Source organism: Genypterus blacodes, unplaced genomic scaffold (assembly GCF_046128005.1).
Source record: "Genypterus blacodes isolate CSIRO-AG114 ecotype Tasmania unplaced genomic scaffold, CSIRO-AGI_Gbla_v1 ptg000148l_1, whole genome shotgun sequence".
Lineage (NCBI taxonomy): Eukaryota > Metazoa > Chordata > Actinopteri > Ophidiiformes > Ophidiidae > Genypterus > Genypterus blacodes.
In genome coordinates, this window is record NW_027466950.1 from 200,699 (window position 1) to 213,600 (window position 12,902).

The 12,902-nt window shown below is 42.8% G+C and overlaps 1 protein-coding gene across 3 annotated transcripts in view; it reads left to right on the forward strand.

Moving 5' to 3' along the window:
• fgf14 (fibroblast growth factor 14) overlaps window positions 1-12,275 on the forward strand; it is a 91,641-nt gene extending 79,366 nt beyond the window's left edge. For all 3 annotated transcript variants that reach the window (XM_076165699.1, XM_076165701.1, XM_076165700.1), the window contains exons 4-5: window positions 10,471-10,669; window positions 12,133-12,275. In XM_076165699.1, coding sequence (XP_076021814.1) covers window positions 10,471-10,669; window positions 12,133-12,275 — 342 coding nt within the window. The remainder of the gene's footprint in view (window positions 1-10,470; window positions 10,670-12,132) is intronic.
• Window positions 12,276-12,902: the final 627 nt, after the last annotated feature.

Below are 12,902 nucleotides of genomic sequence, written 5' to 3' on the forward strand. Positions count from 1 at the left end.
GAAGGTTACATTGGAGGATGACAAGAGACTAGAGAACCACAAGTGTCACAATATTCAGTTGCCAAAAGTGTTTCGTTTCGAAGCAATAATAGTGAGTCATAGTCACTGCGGCTTTCGATATTTCCAGCTATTTCTGTGTAGTTAGCGTTTACAATAAGCAATTTGGACCCAGTGGGCAAATGGGCTTTAGTTACGCTTCCTTTTTCCGATGGAGATGAGCTTAGTGACTTGAGTGACTCGATTATCCACAGCAAACAATATCACATAAACTTTTTTTTAAAACGTTTTTTTCCTCCACATTCTGTTATTCTATCTCCTTCTCCAACCTCCTGACTCAACTCTGATCCACTTCCTTAATTAAATTTGGATGAAAAACAGTTTTGGCTGCTTTGGTAAAGTCAATTTAAGTGTAAATATGTCTAAACTCACTTTACATTACATTTAGTCATTCTGCAAACACTTTGATCCAAAGTGGTGTACAAGAGTAAGTGCCAAGAAGTTTTTGTTTCTTTTTTAATAGGTAGCCATGAGGTATGAAGGTGTTTAGACATGGGTCTTCAATGGTTTTTTAAACACATAGAGGGACTCTGGGGGGTTGGTAGCTCCTTCCACCAGCTTGGGACCACAAATGAGAAGTTTCTAAAAACCCATTAGCTTAATTATGATACAGAAGATGCTGCCACAGTGTTCCTCAGTGGTACTCGGTTGTATAAGATAGAAGTGGCGTTATTTTCCAGATTGCATATGAGCGATTGCATCCCTACCTACCCCACCTATTATTCATCAAAAGTGTCTTTAGTGAGGACGCTGCATCTCTCAGTTCCGCTTCATTCAGCTTCAGTATGTGACTCTAGCAAAGGCAAAGCACTCACTAGCCGCTCTTGGCTTGCGGTTGAGCAGCTGATGAGCAGGCCGTGTCGGTTTAGTGGTTCCTCTCTGGCTGAGTGGTTGAATCGCTGAGATATCCAGCTGTACCCCTGCCACATTTCATCCTCGGAGAACGACGGACTGCGAATCCTCCGCCGTGGTTCCTCTCATACATGGACTCCCAGGCAAAGTGCTCTGGCTGCTTCTCAACGAGGCTTCAGGAGAGATTGGCACCGGCCTCTTTACAGTTAAATCAAGAAGATACCACAGGGAACCCTTGCTTCTTTTGCAACCCAATCCCGGGATGCTGTTATCTTTTCAAACAAGCAGTGCGGTGTCATTCTTGCTATTAAGAAAAGACAATCTGCAAAGGTTTACTGCACTGCTAGTCCTAAATCTGCTGCATTGTGCACGTTGATATAATCTTATACTTAAAAGTGACTGTGATCACAGCAGTAAAAGTAAGCAAGATTAATTTATGTAATACTTCAGCCAGATTATGTACTGCACGGCAGCCCGTGCTTGTAGATGATTACATCATGGTTTTCATCTAATCTAATCTATGTAATTACTACTATCCTTGATTCCCTTTGACGGCTCAGACACACAGACATCCGCTGGCCTTTGGACGGCAGCCTACACTGTGATCACAAGCACGCAACACAGTATCATGGTGTAGTGCACGACAACACAACAATCAGTCATGGTTTGGTTGCACAGCTGCACATGGGTGTGGCCAACCATAGTAATCACGTAAACATGGGAAAACATGACGCAATATACCTATACTAATGATTGGGACTTTGAGAGCTGATGTCTCAGTCTGCTACTTTGTATTGTTTAAGCACTACACCTGTCAGATGATTTCAGTATTACATCAAGGACCCACATTGTTTGATGGGTGTAATTGCGCATGCAGCACACTCCTCAAATTTAACACTGCAGATGGAATGCAGATACAGAGCCATTGCTGCTTAATGCTACATTTGATGTAGATTCAAACACACTATGTGAATATAAGTAATTTATGTGTGTTTTCAGTGGTACTGCAAGAACATTTGCGTTGCTGAGTAACACAAACAAACAACAGTATTGATACAGTTTCAGCAAGTAGCAATAATCTGTCAAGAATAAACTTGAGACAGAATTACCTCAACAGATGATGGAGGAAATGTGTCATCCCGCCAAATGGACAGAGATCAGTGCAACACAAATAGAAATGGAGAGACTAAATCAGGCTAAATAGCGGAGATGTTGCGTGTGTCTACAGAATCACTGCGACATAATGGTGTGGGCTTTCCACCTGCAAGCTTTTTCAGCCTTGAAAGCAGATGAAGTATTCCATTCAAAGTTACATCAAATTTTTTAAGACCGTCGGCTCATGGATTTCTGTACAGGGAAATGTTTGATTGTGGTGATGCCTCTTCGCTGAGGCGAGCTACATTCCAAACACAGCATCCTGTCTCTCTTTGTTTATTGTTTTAAGTGCTCCTCTGCGCTTGCCTTTCCTAAAGTGCAGTGGACAGAGTACGTTAAAAGCCTGTGAAAGACGAGCATGAAATATGAGTGCAGAGTTGAGGGGAGCTGGACATTAACTGGCCATCAGATGATCCATGATGTGGCTGTATCTTTGGAGACCAGGGACCTTAATCTCACTCTAATTCCCAATGGCAATGTTGCATAGTTTGTTTTGGTTAGTTTTTCATGTTCATATGTTCCATTAGTGCCAGAAAAATGAATCTAACTATTAGATCTACCTCTACTCTTCCATGCTACAGCACTGCACAGCACACTGAGTGAAAACTGGCTTTCCCCAGTACTGTTTGCACGCTTCTCTTTGACCGCGTCAAAAGGCTGAGCTGGCCTAAGGAGTGCCAAACTTGGATGCTGGCCACACACTCGCTTTCGCCTCACACTTTGTCATGAACGGTAGAAACAGCAGTGACACTTATCACCACCGGTAAGACCTTCAACAAAGGAGACTAAAGAGAATAAATTCCCTACATATTCGTGCACACCAGACGATAAGATACCTGGTAGAAAGTGTGTGGACAGAAGCGATCAAACCCCTGTGAGATGAACGTTTGTGTCACAACAAGTATGATGAACGTCAGATGAACGGGTAATGAGTCGTAGAGTTGCGTCATCCGGACATGTGTTGTAGGAGCAGCTTTCAGTCGCGAGGATTCGGTCCGATTTTTTGTTTTGCCGGCTGTCTGGATTTTCCTCCTGTAGAGGCACAAAATCACACAATCTGTTGGAGCCTTAGGTAGACGTTAAAGGTGCAAAAGAGCAGGAGAGAGACTCAATGAAGAGTGAAGCTATGAGGAAATGACATGCAGTTCTTTACTAAACTGGGACAGTGTTCCTGAGGGTGTAAACAGCACAAACAGACACCAGAAAAGAGAGAGAGGGAGGTTGGGAAAGCAATATACCTGCAGATACCTTCGTCATTCCTCTTTCTTTATGCAGGCTGGGAAAACCGCATTACAGTAACTATCAATTTCTTTATTTTTGTGGACGTTTTAATTCAAAGGCAGGTTTTATTTCATTTATTTGTACATGTAAGTTGGTAAACAAATGTGTAATGAATTTTGAGTACAAGCTTTCTGAAAACTAAGCAACACACACATTGGACTTCTGCTTCACTCAACTAGTCAGACGGGGTAATTAAATGCCTTTAAGCTTTATTGTAGGCGTCAATCAAATCAAATTCACTTATTTTCAAGGTTTTCCCTTCATGTCGTTTAATTGTACGCACATGCATGTTGTGTTCAATCATCAAGTAAATCTAATCTCAAGTTCATGAATGGGCTCATTATGATGTTACTTTGGTTAGAATGTTCAAATGAACTGATTTCTGTCCATTTTCTTGTCCAGGATTTACACTTGATATGCCTTCTCTTCAAATACATGTGTGTGTGTGTGTGCCTGTGCAGAATGTGCCAGGGAAGTTGTTCTTCTGTTGGCCTACCGTTAAAGTGTCTTCAGGGACCTTTTTTATGGAGCACTTAAGTGCTTCTGGTGGCCAAACACGTTAGAGGTGTTGGTGCTTTTTTGTCATCCGGCTTTGAAAATATGACGGACAGAATGTGGGTGTGCTCATTCATGCAACAGCTTGGGGAAACTACACTCCACTGAAACGGTGTTATTATTAAGATTTGTTGCAATATAAACACTCATATTTCATCCATTGACTTTGTAGGCCACGACAAAGGAAATGTTTGTGTCCATTTGTATTCAAAGCCTTGAAATGTCAGAATTTTTCCAAAGTCTCTATTGATGAAAGTATATTGGTATTGTGGCTTTTTGAGGGGCAAATAAATGACAAATGCAGTAAACCCTAAAATGGCACTTAGACCACTTCACACTCGCTCTTGTGGTCTCCCAGTAAGAATGACAAGTGTTCACCACCCTCCCATCCGCATGCACCCACAATCCACCCAGCTGTTTACCCGCGCCCGTCCTCCGTCTCCTCTCCTCCTCTGGGTTTGATAATCACACCGGTCTGCTCAAACCCCCACTGTCAACGTGACTCTTATACATATGAGAGCAGCTTAGTGTTGGTAATGCGGCTCGGCTTCCTGGAGGTTGACCTTTTTCCACGGATTAATAGGCTTTATGCTGGCAGCATTAATAAACAATTTCTCCGTTTCCACAGTGGGGCGGTAAGCGATCGCTCTGCATATTAATGTCCGTCCCCTCCCCGCCTAAGCCCCCCTCTCACCCTCACCTACGTTTAGGCAATCTCAACCCGTTTGTTTGATGAACAGAGCGTCTCTCTTCCTCTCTTTATATGCCTCCTCGTTCTTTATCTGGGCTTTTTCTTTAAGACTCCCACTCTCTCCATCTGTCTCTGTCCTTTTGCCTCTTTTTATCTTTCATCTTTCCTCTGTGGAAACTGTCCTCCTCCTTGGATTCCCCCCACCACCCCCCGCCCTTCTCTCTCTCGCTCTCTCTCTCTCTCTCTCTCTCTCTCTCTCTCTCTCTCTCTCTCTCTCTCTCTCTCTCTCTCTCTCTTCCTCTTCCTCTCTCCGTCTCGCTTTTTTTTCCCCCCGTCACTGTTTATCTCCTTTTTGTCTGTGTCCCTCGTCTTCTTGCTTTGGCGAGCGGGCTGATTATGTGGGGCTGAGCAGTTCTGGCCCCGGCGCTGTCTGTAGTCAAGGTCAATTACGGCCTTCCATTCAGAGTACCGGCCAATCACGGGCCGGGGCGCCCGCTGATGTGGAGCGCCAGGCGGGGGGATCAAGTGGAAAGAAAATCAGTCATTGGGTGCCTCAAAAATGATTCGATTTGCCACTGGTGTGAAAGTGGGAGAGTGTGCATCTCTTTCTCCTCTCTGCCCTTCAATGTCACCCTTTTTTTTTTGTTGTTTTTGATGCCGAGTAGCGAACAGCTCGGTTTAATCGAGATGATTGTCGTGAACTGAATTTGCTTGAGGTGCTTAGTTTGATGAACGGAGCATGAGATAGGCTCCTCTAATGACTTGTGCCGTATCAAGTTCGATGCATATCAGATTGTGTGATGGATGCCTGGTGGTGTATCGCAGCGGCAAAGACATCCAGGGATAACAGCACTATGCAGGCAGGGATGCGTCATCAATGTACCAGACGTGGTTGTAGCAGCAGAAAAATATCGAGAATTGGATCCAAAATTTGGGACCTAATTTGAATGCAGCTTTTCTTGGATGAACGTCAGAGGATGTGACTCATATTGCAATTGAGGACCACCATTTTGGATTGAAGACAAAGATTTCTTCACGATTCCCTCCTGATTGTCGCCTTTCATCTGTCATAACCCAAAAACAGCAAGCGCAAAACAATTAAATTCTCTTTTGAATAATGAATGAGGATATAGATGAAGACATTGTAACTGCAGAATGCAACAGTGGAGTTTGATTTGTGTGCATGGAGGCAATGGGGATGCCCAGCCCCTTTCAATAGCACTACGCTGTCCTGGAGCCCCTCTGTGTTACCATGGAAACGCAAGAGCAAAGGTATTTGTCACCTTCTGGGCTCCAGGGAAAAGGAAAGGGGCGGGGCGGGGGGGGGGCAGGAAGCATAAGAGGAGAAAGAGAAGAGGTTTGTCCACAAAAAGGCACAGTGGGTGGCGTCGGTTAGGAACACGGGTTGTTTCAATGTTATAAAGTTTGCTGGCTTGCTGATGAAGGTTGAAGGATAAATGAGACGTTTGTGTTTATCATTCAGGGTGTAATACAACATCGTCCACCCACAGAACCTGAGAAGTGATTTGTCATCTTGTCATAGTCACTTGTTGATAATATCTGGAGAGTGTAAATAGAATGACGCATTTGAAATGTAACATGTAACGGCACAGAGGTGTCAGAGGAGCCTGTGAACCGATACGATGTAACGCAGACAGGTAAAATACAGTGTGTAGTGTATGTCTCTTTATATCTTGCGTAATATATAGATCATGAAATTCTGACAGGAAATCTCTGGAGAATTATTGATCATGAAAGAACAAAGCCGCAAGGAAACGCAACATGCAGCAAATCAAAAGCACGAGTAAGGAATAGAATAGAAAAGTATAGGATAGGAAAGGATAGTATACGTCAAAAGAACTAATGGCTGCTTATTTTACTGTTCTCATCTTTGAATACCTTCAAAAATAATATCTATATCTATGGCAATGAACAGATTTTCAATGACAGTTTAAGGTTTTATTGGCGCACAAATCATCACTCCACAATCCAACCTCCTCTGCCGTCGGCTCTGGCTGTCTGACGCGTGCGGCTGCTTAGACCGGGGTCGTTTCCTAAAGCAGATCGGTGCTGTATGAGTAATCAGCTCCAGCCTAAAACGTGGCCCCGGCATTGAAATGATCTGTGTAATTACAGCAGCCAACCAACCTGCGGTGCAGCTCACCTGGCAAGAAAGAATTAATTACCTAATTGAAGCAACTCAGGGAAGCATGAAGGTAAAACTGTTTGCCTTCTAATCAGCTTAGAAACAGTTTGCTTCGGCATGTTTGAACACTTTTACCCTCTGCATATTGGGAGAACAAAGGGTTTTGGGGTTCAACAAATGAAGCAGAGCAGAGACAACATTTGTTAAAGCCTGTGTTGTTGGCGAGGGATCGCCTGGGGGGGCAAATATTAGATCATCACAGAGCTCCGGTTTGGTGTGTCAGGCTCTGCAGCATCGCACTCGTTCTCTCTTAAAATTATGCTTCTTGGTTTTTAGTACATCATTATAAATTTCAGGTCTTCTTGCTGGATCGTAATTCAGTCGTCCTCCTCTCCTCCTTCCCCACATTTACAGCTCTCGTGTCACACTTGGCTGTTCAAGGAGAGGAAATCTCTCTTTGAAATGCCTCTCCCAAGGTCTGTACCTTTTTGTTTTCTTCTTCTGATTCTAAGGGAGTTGGATATTCTCTAACATTTTGGGGCGACATCTGATATCCGTGTCAAATATCTCCTGACACAAACACATAGATATAAATGTCTTTGTCCCTTCTTGTTGGCCCATTTGGTTTGGCTCATTACAGAGGCCACTAAATCAGATACAGGACAAAATTGGGCATCAATCCTGGAGTTGAAGTGTTGGCTTAGAGAGCTGATGCTGGGTCAGGAGCAGCTACTTTATTATGTCAGCTTGTAAAGCTCTTTAAGACATTGGCTGTGATGTGGAGCTGTAAAAGTAAATTTGACTTCTCCTTTTAATTTGAGCTTAGTTGTACCTGCACGGTGCTGTTTGGTATTTGGTGTATTCCCATCAGATCTGTGCTGGCAGACAGGACACAGGCTTGCTTTTCTGAAGGGTAATAATAAGCAGCCATTTAATATACTGCCTCTCGCTGCTGATACACAGTAAATCCTAATGTGCATGACAAAATGAGTAATGACTTGGTTTAGCCCAGCATAGTCCAGAGGGAACATTTATTTATTTGATATTAAACATGCCAGAAAGCCTTGTGCTTAGGGTTTTTATCATGTTAGGCTTCCTTTTTATAGCTTTAGCCTGCAGAGTCTCTGTCTATCAATGGGTCATTCTGCTCAGCCACGATGATCTGCTATGGTAGCAAGATTAATAGTTCTGATCCTAATCGCTGCATTCGCTCCTATCGTTGCCCAAAGATAATTCTCTCATGTAACGTAATCGCTGCCTAGCAGATCAGATTCATAATGGGGGAACTCCCAGTATGCTCTATACCTCATAGTACAAACTCTGAGCTTATCATCCTGGCTTCAGTGATGGAGGAGGTAGGGAAATCCTTTAAGTAGGAGTCGTGTGGTTGGCCAAAAGCTTTGAAAGCAGAGAAATGTCTCACATATCAAAGTTAAAAGTGGCAATAGTGAGAAAAAGTAGTTGAGGCATTGTTATTAATGATGAAAACATTTGATAAGACTTAAAGCCTTAAAGCCAGCTTCTTCATGATGACAGTGGTTCTCCATCTGTGCTACATGTACCACTGGTGGTCCTGGAAGAGCCCTGTGGTGATGCAACAAATGACTACATAGTTTCAAAACAACTGAAATCTATGGAAACTCTGTTATTGTGGCAAAGTGTTAACACAATTACTGGCTTGATGATGCTACATTATGACAGAAAAGGGAAAGATTTAATGAATTAATAAAAATCCCACAAATGAGAGAGCTTTTTGAAAGTAAGACCCTTTATCTCCATTTTTGAGGATCAGCTGAAGGATTCATTCTTTTTTTAAACATGGACTTATATTGTTTCATGAAGATGAAACCAGGCTGACATATAAGATTCTTACACAACAACAGCGACGTTTCATGAGCTAATATGACCCTGAATGCAACATGTGAAACAGCAAAGTAGCTAAAAACTGACAGATCAATGTACAGGAAACAAGAAAGTCTCCCAAAATGGAAAAACTCGAAATGAGTAAATGCATGTAGAGTCACATTCACTACATTGAATACCAGTGTAAATGGAATAGAATAGAATAGCTGAGTTAACACACATACAAACACCTTCCACTCTTGAAAGTGTGTGTCCTCCATCAAGGATAAAGAGGACACGAGGCGAACACAGCTGGCTGCTTGTGGGGATCATTCCGGTCATCCAGGGCGTCCTCCGCTCTGCTCTGCTCTGTTTTTAGTAGAACGCTGCCTGCTGGATGAGCTCTGACAGGAGTAATTTAGCAAAGGGCTAATAACGGCTATCATGGCGTGATGTGTCCTGTGTTCGCATCTGAGCTTTTAGCCCATAAATAACATTGTATGCGGTTACAAAGATTCACCAGCCGGTGACAAATGGGGATATTACTCAGAATTATATTAATCAGACATGAAATGTTAAGGTTATTTTAAGGCTGTTTATTTTGAAGTGTCAACACTGAGATTGCGAGCCATATTTTGCATTTGTGTGTGGCTACACTGCCAAATATTATACTATTTATACACAAATCCAAGCTATATAACCAGTGGATTATTAAACAAACATGTGCAATTCTCAACAGATGAAGTCAGATACACTACTGAACAATATTCCATCTGATTTCAAGTTAATGATAAATATCTGGATTTATATTGGGCAAAAAGTGAAATCAGAGCACTGTTGTGTCTTGGCAAAGGTGTTTGCTCTCTGAGTGCCGTCTAGCTCCATAGAGATGATTGGCAGTGTGGAAGACATCACACAATCCACAGTGAAAAGTGACTTTGAGGTATTACTCATTTTCCCCTCAGAAGTCTTCTGAAGGAGCTCTAACCCTGACTGCTGCAATGAGGTGCATGTTTTCATGCAGTATAGTGGTACATTCCCAGCAATATATGTAGAAAAACTCTTACACCTAGATGAATGCTTTTATTTTTAGTCTGTCAGGGCGGACAGTGTGAAAATGCCTTTTTGTTGCTCTTCTGGTTGGAGATGGCGCCTCTGTGTTCAGGTTTGTCATTGATGAATTGAGGTGTAAAGGCTGGAGGAGTCACTAAATTACTTCATCATTATTCGTGCAAAGCACACAAGGCAGCCAGGGACAAATTGTTAATAAAAGATAGCATTCGGTGATTTATTTTTTTGTAACAAGTGAGTTTTACCACTTAAACAACCCTGAAAAGCCTTCAGGAAAACTTCTAAGTGTATGGGTTGAATTCTGAGAACAAATGTTCATCCATGCTGAGGTGCTGGGGTCAGAGCCTAACAATATACACCTTCAGCTAGGAACATGAGCTAATTGACTAAATGTGTGCCTTACATCTGCAGTCAAGGTGAAGGCCAAGGAGAGAATGAGAGTTACATTTCATCAGAGCAGGCCATTAGGCAAGGCTGGAGTCAGACATGATTATAGCCTGGTAGCCTGGTCTTCTGTTGGTGTAGCTCAGAACACTGCAGCGCTTGTCCTTTTCATAAACCTGCTTTACCTGCTGTGGCTCTTTCTGTACCTGCTATAACATTAATCTGCGCATTACACGTATGAAATAAAGGGTGCTATTAGTCCTGGTGACCTCCAAAGAACGACACATTCAAGCATGAATTATGAATCTGACATCTGTTTCATTTTTGCACACTGTAAGACGTGAATTATTCATTTGTGTCCACACGCATTACAGTCAATATTTCATCCTTTTGCCTCATAAGACACACTTCTGACAGTCTGTCCGTCTCTTTGCAGGAACTCTTTACGGCGGAATGCAAGTTCAAAGAGTCGGTGTTTGAGAACTACTACGTGATCTACTCGTCCATGTTGTACAGACAACAGGAGTCGGGGAGAGCTTGGTTCCTAGGGCTCAATAAAGAGGGCCAGGCCATGAAGGGGAATCGAGTGAAAAAAACAAAACCAGCTGCTCACTTCCTGCCCAAGCCATTAGAAGGTACCCAATATACGCCCCGAGCCTGTGAGGTCTAATAAAACTCTTATGAAAGTGGTCTTGTATAGGATATGACTAATAGCTCACCTTATATAACTGTAAAGTAGCAGCTGTTACATGAAAATGACTCCGCCCATTGCTACTTGATTGTGATTATTGGTAGAAGGTAGGTTTGAAAATGTTCTACTTTGCAATTATCATATAGGTCCTATTAATATCTCAACCCAGAGGTCAGAACTACTAATCTTAAGTATTTCATGATGTCACTGGTGTTGCCATAGTACCACAGATATCACAATGCTAGCCAGGAATGGACGAGGAATGAAAAACAGCCTTAATACTGCAGCTGCTAAACAGAAATTACATCGAAGATATTCAGTTGATTAAGCAGTTTATCTAAATAGAAGGTTTTGATCTGATTTAACAGATGTAGCGCTGCACGTTTACCTTATGCATCAACCTCTGCACATCCCTCTCTCTCACACACACACACACTCCTAGGACATGCTGACGCTACACAGCCAGGCTTGTGCAGTGGAATGCGGAGCTCTTCCAGAATTTATGTTTTCTTTGCTGATCTGACGTTTCTATTTTGCTTTTAGGCCAGAAAATGCAGTGCAAAGTATGCGTCTCACATATGCAGCCGCTCATTAACACTTTGATTTCCATAGGCTGCCTGAGCCACGTATCGGTAATGAGACACCAGTGTGCTCATTAACCTTAGGGAAGCTTTATGAATGAGCGCAAATTGTCGCAGTGCATATTTAGTGAGTAATTGCCTTGATTATCCCCAAAAGAGTTAATTCAAACATCCCATGGACTTCATTAATTAAAATTGTAAATATGCTGTATAAAATCATCAAAAAACCAAAGCCTTTCTGCTTTCTCCAGTTTGTATTTTCAACTATCAATGCGGTCAACGGCTGGCCACCGGCACAAAAATGCTCATCAAGTTGATCTCTGTGAATGACGTCATTCATAAGATCGAGGCCTCTGTCTGTCTCCGGCACGTAATGTTTAATAGTTCTGTGCCAACAGATGCCGGCATCACTTTCCTCGTCTCCCAGCTTGATTGCTTTCCATTATTTAAACATGGAATCAAGTGGAAGTGTTCTGTCAAGACAGTAACACAGCTGTATTGGCTGTAAAGTGAGGCGTAATGAGACAGTTTTGCTGTTCGGTTATACAAAATGAGCCCTCAGAGAGAAAGAAAGAAGTCAGAGTGGAAGCATTAAGTCCTGGCACTGGGATTTTATCTATGTGTAAATTAGAGTATATATTTGTTGCAAATGTTTAGGGGATGTAGGCAGATTGTTTATTTCAATCATTAGAAAAAGGAAATGACTAGCTAATGAAAGCTAATATATGAGAGATGAACAAGTTTCTCCAGGTGAAGTCTAAGCACTGGAGATCAAACCTTCTTGCTTCACTAACCTCTCCCCTCTCTCTTCCGTCTGCTCCTCCAGTTGCCATGTACAGAGAGCCGTCGTTGCATGATGTTGGAGAAACAGTGCCCAAGGCAGCAGTACCTCCCAGTAAAAGCACAAGTGAGCCGGCGGTGATGAACGGAGGTAAACCTGTCAGCAAGCCCGACAAGCCCACCACATAACCACACCTCACTCGAGTCCAGTGTGTGTGTGTGTGTGTGTGTGTGGAGGTGGGGGGGGTGGAATACAATGGAAGCAGGGCTTTTCCCTACCAGACTCCATACCCGCTCTCTTCTTTGGATCAGATCCAGGCGAACCTTTCTTCCTTTCTTCTTCTCCTCCTCCTTTCTCCGCCTTGCCCTCCCTTGTCCAGCTGTCTCAACATGGGTGGATGAATTCTGAGGAGTTTCTCCAGCACAGGAGGGAAGAGGACCTCTGATCATTGGAATGCCTTTAGATTCCTCCAAAACTGTGAGAATTCATGTGAATAATGCGTGTTTCACAACCACGCATGTGGTACTTTGCTTGCTGATGGTTTATCCAAGAACCCCCTCTAGAATGCCCTGCTGCAGCAGAGTCTGTGTACCTTCAGATCTATTTTCTATACCACAGTTCACCAGCTATGTTCTGGGATAGAGACTGTATAGATAGAGTAAATACTTGGACTGATGTCCTCTATTTTTTACGAGTATGTTCCCGTGTCCCCTTTCTATCTCTATCACACACTTTTTGCTTTGTCAAGTAACTTAGAAAAGGAAAAAAACATTTTGCAAGAGAGATGTGTGATTTTCTAAGAAATGCATTCACAC